This window comes from Monodon monoceros, unplaced genomic scaffold (genome assembly GCF_005190385.1).
Source record: "Monodon monoceros isolate NGI ecotype Baffin Bay Population unplaced genomic scaffold, NGI_Narwhal_1 Super_Scaffold_5, whole genome shotgun sequence".
Lineage (NCBI taxonomy): Eukaryota > Metazoa > Chordata > Mammalia > Artiodactyla > Monodontidae > Monodon > Monodon monoceros.
Genome location: NW_021703782.1, coordinates 21,978,234 through 21,991,481, shown reverse-complemented (window position 1 = coordinate 21,991,481; position 13,248 = coordinate 21,978,234). Strand labels below are relative to the sequence as shown.

The window sequence follows — 13,248 nt, the reverse complement described above, 5'->3', positions numbered from 1 at the left end:
ATTAGATTATTGTTAGGGTGTTTTTTTTTGTTTTTTTGGTTTTTTTGCTTTGTAAAAGTAAGACCCCACTTTCCCACCCCTTCTGTGGTCAGGAGCAGCTGACATACAGAAAGGGTGTCACTGGCTCACTGCACCCTTTACATATGACTATGGGGTAATACCCACTCTATCTCAGATCAGTGACTATAGACAGAGGCTCCAGCATGTGTTTCCCACCACAGTGGCTGCTTCCACACCCTGTGGGATGGGCCACCCCACCTCTGTGGGCATTGTTTTCATGGGGCGACTCTGCAAGTATGAGCAGAAAACCTCTCAGGATCTGTGCTGCTCTTTTAAGAAGTCATGACCCCTCCCACCCACACCCACACCAACCCAACTCACACTTCACAGCCATCTGGCCTCCACAAGGCAGCCCAGCCCTTGAAGGGGTCCCATCTCAGACTGTCCCACTATCCTCTTATCTAGACTCACGGACTCTCCAAGAGTTCAAATTCATAGCCAAGTTCTCTACCAACTGGTGACGGACATAGGGAACCTCGGAGATACCTGGAGTCATTACCTAATCAGAAAAAAATCCTACCAAACAATGACTGCTGTCTCTTCCTCTTAGTGGGCTGATAACTCTCACCCCTTAAAAGGAACACTGAACACCAGTGAATTCTTACCAGAGAAATGGAGACTCCAAACTCAAGCATAGTTTTCAGCCAACCCTAGTCTGTTCACTTCATATATCCACATGTTCCTCATTGTTCCAGACTTTTTTGATCTGAGACAGGTAAGAACTCCAAGATTCAGCTGCCATGCTCTTAATTAAGAGTTGTTTAATATCTGTTCTAGCCCCAGAGTGGAAAACTAAAACTTTATGGGGAGATAATTTTGCACCTATCAGACTGGCAGGGATTTAAAAGTCTGACAATTCCAAGTGTTGAACAAGAGCTGAAGCCAAGGAGCCCTCCTGTGCCACTTGTGGAATTATAAAGTGAAATAACCATTTTTAAAAAACTGAAGATGTTCCAGAACACAGCGATTTGTCCCAGAGGTATAACCCTAAGAAAATTCTTGCACATGAGCACAAGGCAAATGTACAAAATATTTACTGCAGACTTCACTCAATAGACACTTATTGAGCACCAACTCTGTACCAGGCTCTGCCCCAGGATCTCCAGATACAGCAAGTAACAAAACAGAGTCCTGCTCTCACCGACCTTACAGTCTAGAAGGTGAACACTGAAAATAAAGAAGGAAAAATATACCATTAGAATGGGTTGAATGGTGCCCCCCAGCAGCCAAAGCCCTGTCTACATCCTGACCCCCTGAACCTGTGAAAAAGAGTCTTTGCAGATGTAATTAAGGACTCAAAATGAGATCATTCTGGATTAGGGTGGGCCCTAAATCCAATGACAAGTGTCTTATAAGGGTCAGAAGAGGAGGTGACACAGACACAGAGGAGAAGGTGATGTGAAGATGGAGGCCAAGATTAGAGTGATGCAGCCATAAGCCAAGGACTCCTGGAGCCACCAGACACTGGAAGAAGCAGGAAGCCTTCCCCCCTGGAACGTTTGGAGGGAGCATGGCTGCTGACACCTTGATTTCAGACCCTTAGCCTCCAGAATTGTGAGAGAGCAAACTTTTGTTGTCTTGAGCCACAAAGTTTGCAGTAATTTGTTACAGCAGTCACAGGAAACTAATAAAACCATAAAGACAATAATGTGAAATAAAGGGGGTGATGAGAATGATGTTGTAGGGTGACATGTAGGATGACCAGGGAAAGCCATATAGGAGATGGCATCGCAGAAGAAGCCTGAAGGAAGTCAGGGGGTGAGCCATGGGAAGGTCTAGTCTAAGAATGTTGCAGGCATAGGGCTCAACATGTGCAAAAGCCCTGAGGCAGGTGCTTGCTTGCCATGTTCAAGGAAGAGCCAGAAGATCAGTGGAGCTGGAGTGGAGGTGAGGGGAGATCACAGGAAATGAGATAGGGGATAGAGCAGGAGTGAGCTCACATCATGATGAGTCAGACAGGCAGATACTTTGTGGTGGAAGGAAAGACTTAGCTCTGTGGCTTGTCAAGGTGAGGGGGCTAGGAGGCTTCTGAGCAGAGATGTGCAGCAGGCTGGTAACTACACAAGTCTGACTTTCAGCCAGAAGCTTGGGCTACGCAGGAACATTCATAGTCTTTGGCACAGGGTGTTTACAGCCCAGGGACTGGCTTGTTTATTTTAAAAAAACACACAAAAAACCATGGTTGACGAAAGCCAGATATGGGAAACAACCTAAACATTCACTCACAGGAAAATTAACCTCCCACCACAGTGTTATGAGATGGAATTTAACCTCCTGGCTTAAAAAAATAAATCATTGCTTTCACCTATTATACAGAAGAGGTTTTACTCCTAGGGGAAAGAAAAGCCAGAGAAGGTTCTGTATTATTTAAGAGTTCATACTCTAAGTTTCTCCCAGAAAGTCACCTCCTGCGGCCTACAACTGTCTGAGGCCAGAGGAACCCTAAATTCAGTGTTGAAATGACCGTGAGCTAGTAGAGAAGCCTGGAGAAGAAAGCGCAGCCATGTGAGGCAGTAGTCCACGGGGGGCTTCCCCCTCAAGTCCAATCACCACGTTTCCCCCTTATTCAGGAAATCCTGGGGAAAGGGCAGCAGGATGTGTTAGAAGCTATAACAGCTGAACACTCAGGCCTCTCTACCATCAGGTCAGCACCGTAGGATATGACTTTCCACGAAAGTTCAGGAGTTTCAGAAGGCGCCTGAACAGGGATGCTATTGTGGTTATAAATTATAGGAAGTACATGCCACCTGCAGGCAGCCATATGTCTAATTAGGACATTATTTTTTATGTACTTTTGTGACCCAAACAGTCCATTCTGAACCAATAGACATTAGATTGCAGGGAATGGGAGTCCTTGGGTAGTAATACAGATTCCAATGTGAAAAGAAAATGGTATATTAGGATCCAGCAAAGCCTGATTTTGGGGGCTTTTTATCCTACATATATCAGTAGTCACCTTCCAGGTCTCCTGTCAGACCTGCCTTTCAGCTATAAGGTGCCAACCTCATGAAACTTCACTCATTTGCAATCCCTACCTTCTCAAGGTGGTGGTGGTTACCATAGAGCTTAATAACATGGGTCAGAGATCCTTTGCCCTTCCACCAGATTAATTATATAAGCCATGGGTTCTTGATACTAGAGAGAAAAATATAATTTTTTTCTCACTGTAAATACTGCTAGATTATCCAAAAACACACACCAGAATGTATAAGCTGGAATCAGTGTGGAAAGGACAAATGATAACAGTGAGGGACTTTGACCCATCTCTGCAGGATTTTGACAGAAGACTATCTGGGCTCCAAATGTGCCTTGATGCCTGCCTGCCTTGAGTAGCTATGCCTGCAGCCAGGGAACCACAATGGGGTCAGCACATCAACTGGGGTCTCTGCGTGGGGAGTTGGATATTTAAGAGTCCAAATAAGAACATTCACTCCCAGAATTTCTTGCTAATCTGACTCCTGCATTGCAGAGGCCATTCTTATTCAATTAAACTCTCTTCCTGGCCTAGGGCAGGAGGAAAGAGAAGAGAGCAGCCAGGGGAGCCCTCCCCCAGCTCCTTGCCGAAGGAGGAAACGGTGGGTGGACACATATCGGATGGAGGCAAAGCCTGCTCTGAGATACTGTTCATGGCCAGATCTATGACTCCCCTCCCTTCCCACACTGCCTCCCAGGAGGCTGGGGCTGCCTGGGTACGTGCGGGAACAGAGATGTGATGGATAAGGAAGGCTGCAAATTCCTGTCGGAGGGCAGGTCTGGTTCCCCTCCCCTGAATCTGAGCTGCCTGGGACAGCTTTGACTAGTCAACTATGACAGAGATGAAGTGGTGCCTGGTCTTTGGCATCCACTTTGGCATCATTGAGCCCAGAGTTGCTATGTGGGAAGTCCTACTGCCCTGATTCAGGGGCCACTTGGAGGGACCCTGAGACTCCTTGCAGAGGGAGAAGGACCCTTCTGGCTTTGGCTTCTTGTCCTCCCTACCAAGGTCCAAGGCATGAAGTGAAGTCAGCTTGGACCCTCTAGACCAGGCCAGCCACCAGCCAAAGACCACCCAATACCCCATTGATGCCACAGAGAGGAGAAGAATTGGCCAACTGAGCCCTGCCTGGACACTTGATACTTCATCATATCAAAAGATATTTTAAAATGATGGCTATTAGGCCATTAAGATTTGTTACAGGCAACAGATAACTGGAAGGAGGGAGTGATCCTCTCCTATCAAACATCTCAAAGGACCCCTATGCTGCTGGTGCCCCCAAAGCACCAGCAACAGCGCAGAGGTCCAGAGTCTGTCTTCACACCAGCACTGCATGCAGGTCCCAAAGGGAGCTGGTCCAGCAACCATCGAGCACATGGAGTGGATCCTGATTTCCATAACTTTGAAAAGGTACTGTGGACAGAAGGTGCTGCTGGTTTGCAGCCATGAAACAAGGTATCAGCTAGTATGCTTCCATGGCTCTAAGTCAAATAGCACAGGGTTAAACTCCTTCAGGGTCTGGACCTAGAGCCTGATTTCTCAGCCCTGGCTGTACATGGGAATCATCTGGAGAGCTTTTAAAAAGTACAGTTGCCTGGGTACCCCTCTCTGAGGCCTGAGCATTGAGATTTTTTTAAAGCTCCCCAGGTGATTCTAAAGTATAGTTCATTTTCAGAACCATTGACCTAGGAGCCATTAAGGGTGTAAAAAAAAAAGTCTAGGATTACTTGAAGTTAACTTAGAACAAACAAAAATAAAGGAAGAACTTCAACAAGTGTTAACTCTGGGATGAGTGCAGCCTGCCACCTCCCCCTCCCTCAAGGTTGGTGGAAAAACAGAATGCTAGAATCTCATCTGTGGTGAAATTTTAAAAGAAGAGTAGGGCTTCCCTGGTGGCGCAGTGGTTGAGGGTCCGCCTGCCGATACAGGGGACACGGGTTTGTGCCCTGGTCTGGGAGGATCCCACATGCCGCGGAGCGGCTGGGCCCGTGAGCCATGGCCGCTGAGCCTGCACGTCCGGAGCCTGTGCTCCGCAGCAGGAGAGGCCACAACAGTGAGAGGCCTGCGTAACGCAAAAAAAAAAAAAGAAAAAAAAAAAAAAAGAAAAGAAGAAGAGTATATATATGTATATGGACAGATATAAAACTTCTGCAAAGCCAGCTAGGAAATCTTTACAATGGGTACCTGGGGTAGAGGGTGGGAGGAGGAGGGGAAGCAATGGGTGATAGAGGGAAGTGCCATTTGTAGTGTTACAAACCCCACAGGTGACCTCCATCAGTGAGTTCTAAATTGGAGTTGTGCAGCACCTGGTGGCTGCCTGGGATTCAAGGGTAGTGCCCCCTAATCAGCTCACCTGCCCAAGCTTGTTAACATTGGAGGGAGGGACCCTTTGGTTTTGTAAATGATGAAAGAAATGGGGTGGTGGGTATGTAGGGAGGGTCTAGGAATAAAGGTTCCATGAAGATGGGAAGTACTTGGATGTTTCAAATCCCCTACCCAGCCTGTGTTTGAGGCCCTAGCAGCTTTGTGGGGTGTAAGTGGGCAGCACCTGAGCTTGGACACTGGCTTCCAGGGCCATGCAGAGCAGCACGAGGCTTCTCGGGGAGACTTAGTTCGCAGTGGACGCACAAGGAGCTGTAGCTGGGCAGGAGGCCAGCGGTTTGCAAAGTCTTCAGGTGTAACTGAGGGCACCTTCAGAGTATGAGTGGGAGCTGCCATGCGCAGGTCAGGTGTACCAAGCTCTAGCCATCTGGATACAAGTGTGTGTTTAAAGCTCTCAGATATCCAGCATCTCCTAACCCAGCCAGGTGTGCCGCCACGCTTCACTGCCTGCAAACCTCAATTATCGCTAACAGTACGATATGACACTTAGTTTGGATGAAGGGGGCTGAGATCATGAGGACCATCTGGTATCCATTGTTAAGCCTGGCTGCTCATGAGTGAGAGATGACGAAAGTCACACATCGCTTACCTCTGCGATTAACAGGGTCCTTAGCTACGTACGCAACATAGTCTGTTGTATCCTGTGAAAGAAAAATGAGATGTCACATCACTAATCACAGGTGAAGACAGGACAGCAGACACATCATGCATACAGCAGATCAGTAATCAAGAGTAACCCTGATGACAGCCCAGCATTTCTCAGACTGTACAGTGGGCAGGAATCACCGGGGATCTTGTGAAATGCAGATTCTGACTCCACAGGCCAGGAGCTGGGCCCGAGGTTCTGCATCTGCAGACAGCTCTCACAAGACACTGAGGCAGCTTCGCCACACCCACACTTTGAGCAGCAAGGGTGTGAAGGGCATCCATTCTCAGCATGTCGGATCACTGAGGAGCTATAAACACGCTAATACCTGAGTTCCAACTCCCAGATAATCTGATTTAACTGGTGTGGATGTGAGGCCCAGGCATTAAGGATTTTTAAAAGCTCCCCAGATGATTCTATTATGAACCAAGGCTGAGAGCCACTGCTGTCAGCTGTCTCCAACAACGATCCTCAAATCTGAGCTGGGGTCAGAATCCCCGGCAGGGCTTGTTACAGCACAGATTGCTGAGCTCCAGCCCAGGGTATCCGATTCGGCAGGTCTGAGGTGAGGCCCCGAAATGTACATTTCTGACAAGCAACCAGGTGCTGCCGCTGATCTGGGGGCCACACTGAGAGAATTAGAAGTGATGTTCAAAGGTTGGTTGCAAACATCCCTCATGGGTGGATGAGATATGGATACGATGACATAAGTAGTAATTTTAATTCTTTTAAGATGTTTCAAAAGCATGAGCTCTATTTAGAAGTCTCAGCCTTACACATGAAATATAAGTCCCCTTGCCTGCCTCATCTACTTGGCACGCAGAGGAAACGATGACCTCAGGAGTGAGCTGAGGCGACCATGTGAATTTTAGTTTCTAAACAGAGGAAACAATAATTCTCTTAATTCTTGAAAGCGAAAGAAAGACTTTCCTGCAAAGTTGACATTTTCAACATTCAAAAAGTCTCGGGGGGGCAACTGGTAAAGGTCTCCTCGTTGTTGTGGATATTTCCCCCATGTGATGGTTTTGGAGGACTCCAAGGTTACTGATTAGCTTCCAATGTTTTCAGCGTCTGCAAGATTCTCTGTCGTGAGTTCCTTCTTTGGGATGCTCTGTGGGCAGGAGAAACGACCCCTTCTTTCTCCACAGGGCTCCAGAAAACCCTCCAATGTGCGAGGGGAAGAGGGAAAGTGAGTGTGGAGGCAGGGGAGGAGGATGCCGTGCTTCTGAGCACCCACTGCAGGGTGCAAGTCGCTTTTCCAAACATCACTGCCCTGCAACTCAAAAACACCCACTAAGACTAAGAAGGGAGAGAGAGCTCTTCCGGCAGCTCTTGACATATTGGACTGCTACCCTGAGGTCATTCTCCAGCGTGTAGTCTATCTAAGCTGTTTCTCCTTCCTGCTCAGGCTCTATCCTCTCTCTTTTTCTCTATCTCTGTCCTTTGGTGTATTCACAGACTGACCTGGGAAAGGGAGTGGGAGTCCATCAAACCGGTCGACCTGACTTCCTGCCATTTCATCAAGGAAGATCGGGTCAGAATCTGAAGTTACTGGCAAAAATAAGGATTGTAGCTTGTAATCAGAGACACTCTTCCTGGATTCAGGAGATGTGAATGTCAGAAGTGGGCTTAGGGAGCACTAGTTTCTCAGTCTGAGATCCATGGAACCCTAGGGTTGGGCAGGTATATTCTCCAGTGTTTGAGATGTCACCAGAATCTCTTTTTATGCTTTCATTTCTATGATAATCTTAAAAGTTAATACAGTAATATGCGGGGTCATCTGAATGACACCTGTGCCATCAAGCTCTGCACGCAATTTCAGTGCCAAGATTTTCAGTGGGGTTTCCAACATTATGGGTGCCAGGTTTTTAAAGAATCAGAGAGAAAAGAACAGTCAGATGGCTTTGCCCCACCTGAAGCAAATTAACGTCACATTTGTACACAATGATGTACCACTGAAGTGTTTACTTGAATGGAAGAAATCAGTGGAAGGAGTGAGTCATCTGGCACCTGTGGTAGTAGAGAGATGCTGACCTCAAAGGCTTCTGCACCATGGTAGCCAGTTCTAGAGTCACATTGGGAGCAGAGATTTAGTTTCAACAAAACTTTACTCATCACAGTAAATTAATTTTACTTTGAATGGTATTGCCTTTACTGTGTTTATTTGTACTTAATTTCCAAGTTTGATTGGGATTTACAGTTTAATAAAAGGAATAAACATAAAGAGTCTATACATAATTTATTTTTGTACATATTTGTGTAACAAAACTAATTTGAGTCCACATTAGTAGCATATACAAGGAAATTCTTCTTTTTAAATTCTTACTCCAGTCTGAGAAATGCTCCTCTGGCTTCAAGCTAGGGAAGGAAGACTAGGCAAGAGATGAGATGTGTCCCTGTCACTCAGATGATCAATGGCCAAGCCAAGGACACAGCTTTTCCAATGCCAATATTGATGCATTCCCGGCACAGTGGGGGAGTGTATTGCTGTTAAAACAATGTTCTTGACGTCACCCAGTCACACAGTGAGCACTCTAAGTGCCAAAGATGGGGATGCCAAGTGCTTGTTCTGTATTTACCCATGTCTGTTCTCACTCCCCAAGTTTTTCTGAGCCTGATCATTATTCTGGCTTTCTTTTGGTGATGTTTTAGAACTGCTAATAATAGTAGATTATAATTGTAGTATGCCTTTTTTTTTTTTTTTTTGCGGTACGCGGGCCTCTCACTGTTGTGGCCTCTCCCGTTGTGGAGCACAGGCTCCGGACACGCAGGCTCAGCGGCCATGGCTCTCGGGCCCAGCCACTCCGTGGCATGTGGGATCTTCCCGGACCGGGGCACGAACCCATGTCCCCTGCATCGGCAGGCGGACTCTCAACCACTGCACCACCAGGGGAGCCCTGTAATATGCCTTTTTTAATTGCGGGGATTAACTGTGTTTTCCAGTCTGTCTTATTTGACATTTCAAAATACCATTTTCTCACCCAGTAAACTGAGGCACAAAGCAAAAAGTAGATATATACTTAACAGCAGAACAAGGAATAGGACCTAGAATTGTTGGTTTTATTTAAAAGGTATACCAATTGTAATGGTTATAAATAAATTTGGAATGAGAACTCATGCACAATGTGATGTGCATTTGAATTGGTTAAAATAAAAAGTAACCAGGCTTCCTGTCCCCTGGAATCATGACATTTTCTGTATCAGAAAAAAAATATTAAAAGTTATGAATTACTTTAAGGGTCACTGAATGTTTCCTTTTTTTAAGAAGAGGTGATAGGGAAAATTGAAAATAGTTCACAGGTCTTTGTGCATAGTGGAGAAAAAAATAATTTTAACACAGGACAATGTATTTGGCTTTCTGTTTTCTAGAGCTCTGCATCTCCACTCAATGTCAACATGAAGATGAGGTTTGAGACAAGTTCTTGAAAGGAGATATTGATGCAGGTGTGCAACATTTCGCCTCTTATTTTTCTAACTGGATTACCTTCCAAATTTAAGAAACTATGGTTCTAAGCATCACATTAGACAAGCAAGTAGACAGCCACTGCAAATTAACTAGATCCGGTTACAGATATAAGTATAGATATGTGTATATGTGCAGTACAGGTAGAGAATGAGTGTATACGTATGTCTAGATATAATCTTCAGAAATGCTCCTTAGATGGGCTTGATTATGGAACACTTCCACTTTCTAAACATACATCTCAGTGAGGTATTTCATTTTGCAGTGGATCATAAGAAATTAAAGGATTGGAAAGAAAGTGAAGGAAGGGAAGGGAAGGAAAAAAGAAGAGGAAAGAATCCTGGAAGACTTCTGAAAATTAGACCCTAAGTATGAAATAGGGCCAAAGCCAGTGGAACCCACTGAATGAGATGTTTAAATAATGCTCTGGTCATCCTGTGACACTTTAGCAGAGGATTAAGGGCAAAGAACCATCTGCAGGGTGGCCAAATCCCTCTCCTGCCAGTGCCCTTGGCTCAAGGGTCTGAGACAGGGAGACTCCTGGGGCCTCTCCCTGCAGCCTGCATCTCCCCAGCAGGAGCTCAGTGCTAGGGAGATAGGAGTGATGCCTCCCTAGAGGCTGTAGCAGGTGGGAGAGGGAAGGGCAGGCACAGGCTTTCCTGTAGCTGAGACACTCAGTGTCATGATTATACTGTCCTTTGGGAACATCAAGATTGGAGCCAGTGGAGATCACTCCCTCGATTTGGGTTTCAATGTGCCAACAGCAGTTCTGCAATCAGGTTACCCAGGTAGGAGTATGGCAGTAAAGATATATGAGTTAAACACAGGGCATGGGGAAAATCCCCTTCCCGGGCTAGAAATAGACAAGGTCCCTGGCCTTGGGATAAGGAGTAATATAATGCACTAATTACTCAGGCTATCTTGGACCAGTAAACTCTTACATAAAATCTGAGCATTGTCTACCGATAATTTGACAAAATAATACATACAACAGTAATGATAACAGAAACACTGCCCTGCATGAGGAGGAAGTGGTTTTCTGAGTCCTGCCTTTCCTGACACTGAAACTGAATGCTGGCATTGTATCGTAGAATTCCTGACTGAATGTGGGGAGCAAATTCCCTTGTTATTCCACCTTCTTAATAAAAGAAGCAATGAAAACTAGAACATTCTCGTATTCTCTATCCTCTCTCTTTTTCTCTCTCTATCTCTGAAACTCCTTCCCTGTTGGCAAAACAAACCATTAAAAGACTACAGTGTTAAATTTGGAGAGAAAAATACCAATTTCAAATATTTATGAATAAACCAGACTAAGTAAATTCACAGCCTTTGAATAGACTTAAAATCCAAAAACGGAAGACTCCAAGGGAGAGCCAGTAGAAAAACAGGAACAAAGCAGGATTAGCAGTCACGAGTGCAATCCAGCAACTTGAGAAACCAGGGAGCTATGTCATTACCCCTTAAGAAAGCCAGTGCTTCAGGGATTTTTGACAGCTTTTTATTAATGAAATGGAATTTAATGGTAGGTCCTTGTCACGGGTTACCCCTAAAAAAAAATGAGTCAGGAAGAGCTTATGAAAGGGAAGTGGAAATAGTTGGTATCACAGTTAACTTTCTTTATAGGGTCCTAAGAGGCATGCTTCTGAAGCAGGGCCCCTTCGCAGCAATTCTGACAAGAGCAAGAGGAAACAACTCCAAGGGCACTTACCGGGTCTCCGCCAGAGGCAAAGGAGATGGACTGCATGTGATGATTCGCTATAATCTGCCAGGTCCAAAACAAGAAAAGAGATGTGCCGTTATTACCTTTCCCATGTCTTGGAAAACTTACTGTTTGTTGGCAGGAAATACAAATCCACAAGGATTCCTGATAATTGGTAAAATTCATACCCAATGAAAATAACAATTATAAAAGTAATAACAATAGATAACCCGGAATGAACTTTCACAATGTCAGCCGCTCATCTAGCTGCTTTGCCAGAATTATCTCATTTAAGTCTCACAGCAGCCCTATGTGGTAGGAACTATTGCAATCCCATTTTACAGATGAAGAGCCTGAGGCCCAGAGGGGCTAAGCAGCTGGCTCAAAGCTCTACAGCTAGTTAAATGTAGAGCTGTGACCGAACACAGGAGATCTTAACAACCATGCCTCTTTGAGAAGGAAAACTTCTCTCAACCACACACCAAAACATGTCAACTGTGCAGTTTCTGTTTCCAAAGACACATGGGGTCTTTGGTACAGACCCCATAGCTGGAGTGGAGGGAAGTGTGGCTGTCTCCTACTTCATCTCATTTGTATCATGAGCACATGAATTAGAAAGCCGGCATCCAAGATCAAAATTGGTGTCCTCTCAGGCACTCTTGTAATTTATCAATTTAAAAACCACTGAGGATGTTCCAAGTTAATTTTAAATTGGGAAATTTCCATTAGCTTTATAAACTGCAGCATACGGTGGGATTTAGTAGACACTGAGTAAATTAGGAGCTGCCCTAAATTTAAAAGGCTACATAAGTCTTCCATGCTATTTTTATCTTTTTAAAGACAACATAGTGACATTGAAGTAAATTTCCGGGGGTGGGAACAGCACTCTCATCTCCATCCCAGCATAACCAGGTTTCTTTCTGCACAGCCCCCTCAGGTCCTCGCCGGCAGGCAGGCAGAATTTACAGAGCTGTAATCCTACCATCCAAGGGATTTTTCCAACCATGCTCCAGTAAAACACAAAGCAAAACTATAACTGAATTACAAGATAAAATTAGATATTTTTAAATGCCTACTTCACTTGTTGGCACTTGCAAAACTACTCAGGATCTAGAAAAGCCTGAGTATATCGATGAATAAAAACAACGAGTCCAGCTCTGTAGCCTGTACCCAAACCAGCTGGATCAGACTAATAGCTGCCCTTTGCAGCTTTCTGAATTCTGCCTCTAGTCCAGGGGCAGAGGGCTCCCAAGAGAGCAATGAGGACATAGCAGTCCCCAGATGATGATAAACTATGACTTCTAAAGTTGTTCATTTTTTGCTTATTGAATTTTTTGTTTATTTAATTTTTGATTCTAAAGCAGCTCTAAAACTGGGGTTTGGAAATCAAAGTGAACACAAAGATTTAAGAAAAAAATGGAAATCATATTTGGCCAACGTGACCGTTACTGCGTGATTGTATGTTGTCCCTTTGGGTAAGATAGACATTGAAAAGGAGAGTAAGAAAATTAGAGCTAATTAACTAAAGGATGTGTTTTGCTCTGAGGGTGTTTCATCTTGCTTCTTCTCCTTGAGAGCTCTGAAAAGGAGAGCTAGCTTTGCCTTTCTGCTGGCTCTCTGGTTTGCGAAGGGTCTGCCCACTCGGGCTCCTTGTATTTGCTACAGCCTGGCCCTTAACTCGGGAGAGGCAGAGGGATGTGAGCTCTGGGTCCTGCCAAACCTTCCTCAGACTGTGCTCATGTCACCCGAGCTGCCATTCCTCAGACATCCCCCCAGCCCCGCACTCCCTCCCACATCCACATAAACCAAGGGCGGGACAATGAGACCTGGACACACCCAACCAGCCCCCAACCCGAGGATGGGATGGCCAACCATGGTGACTTCATCGTTTCTGCTCTGAGAGTCTGCCTCTCTCTCCCTTTTTTTATTTTTTGAGGTAGAAGGGAGAATTAGGAGATAAGATCTCACAGAATTGAGGACTGTGGTCTGAGGATTCCTACAAACAAAAGGTGCAGAAGCCACAT

At 45.3% G+C, this 13,248-nt stretch overlaps 1 protein-coding gene across 1 annotated transcript in view; it reads right to left on the bottom strand.

Annotated features, from left to right (window-relative positions):
- The window catches only part of SHC3 (SHC adaptor protein 3), a 141,342-nt gene that overhangs the window by 45,088 nt on the left and 83,006 nt on the right, over positions 1-13,248 (bottom strand). The window contains exons 5-6 of the mRNA XM_029203279.1: positions 11,234-11,287; positions 6,006-6,057 (exon numbers count right to left, since the gene is read on the bottom strand). Coding sequence (XP_029059112.1) covers positions 6,006-6,057; positions 11,234-11,287 — 106 coding nt within the window. The remainder of the gene's footprint in view (positions 1-6,005; positions 6,058-11,233; positions 11,288-13,248) is intronic.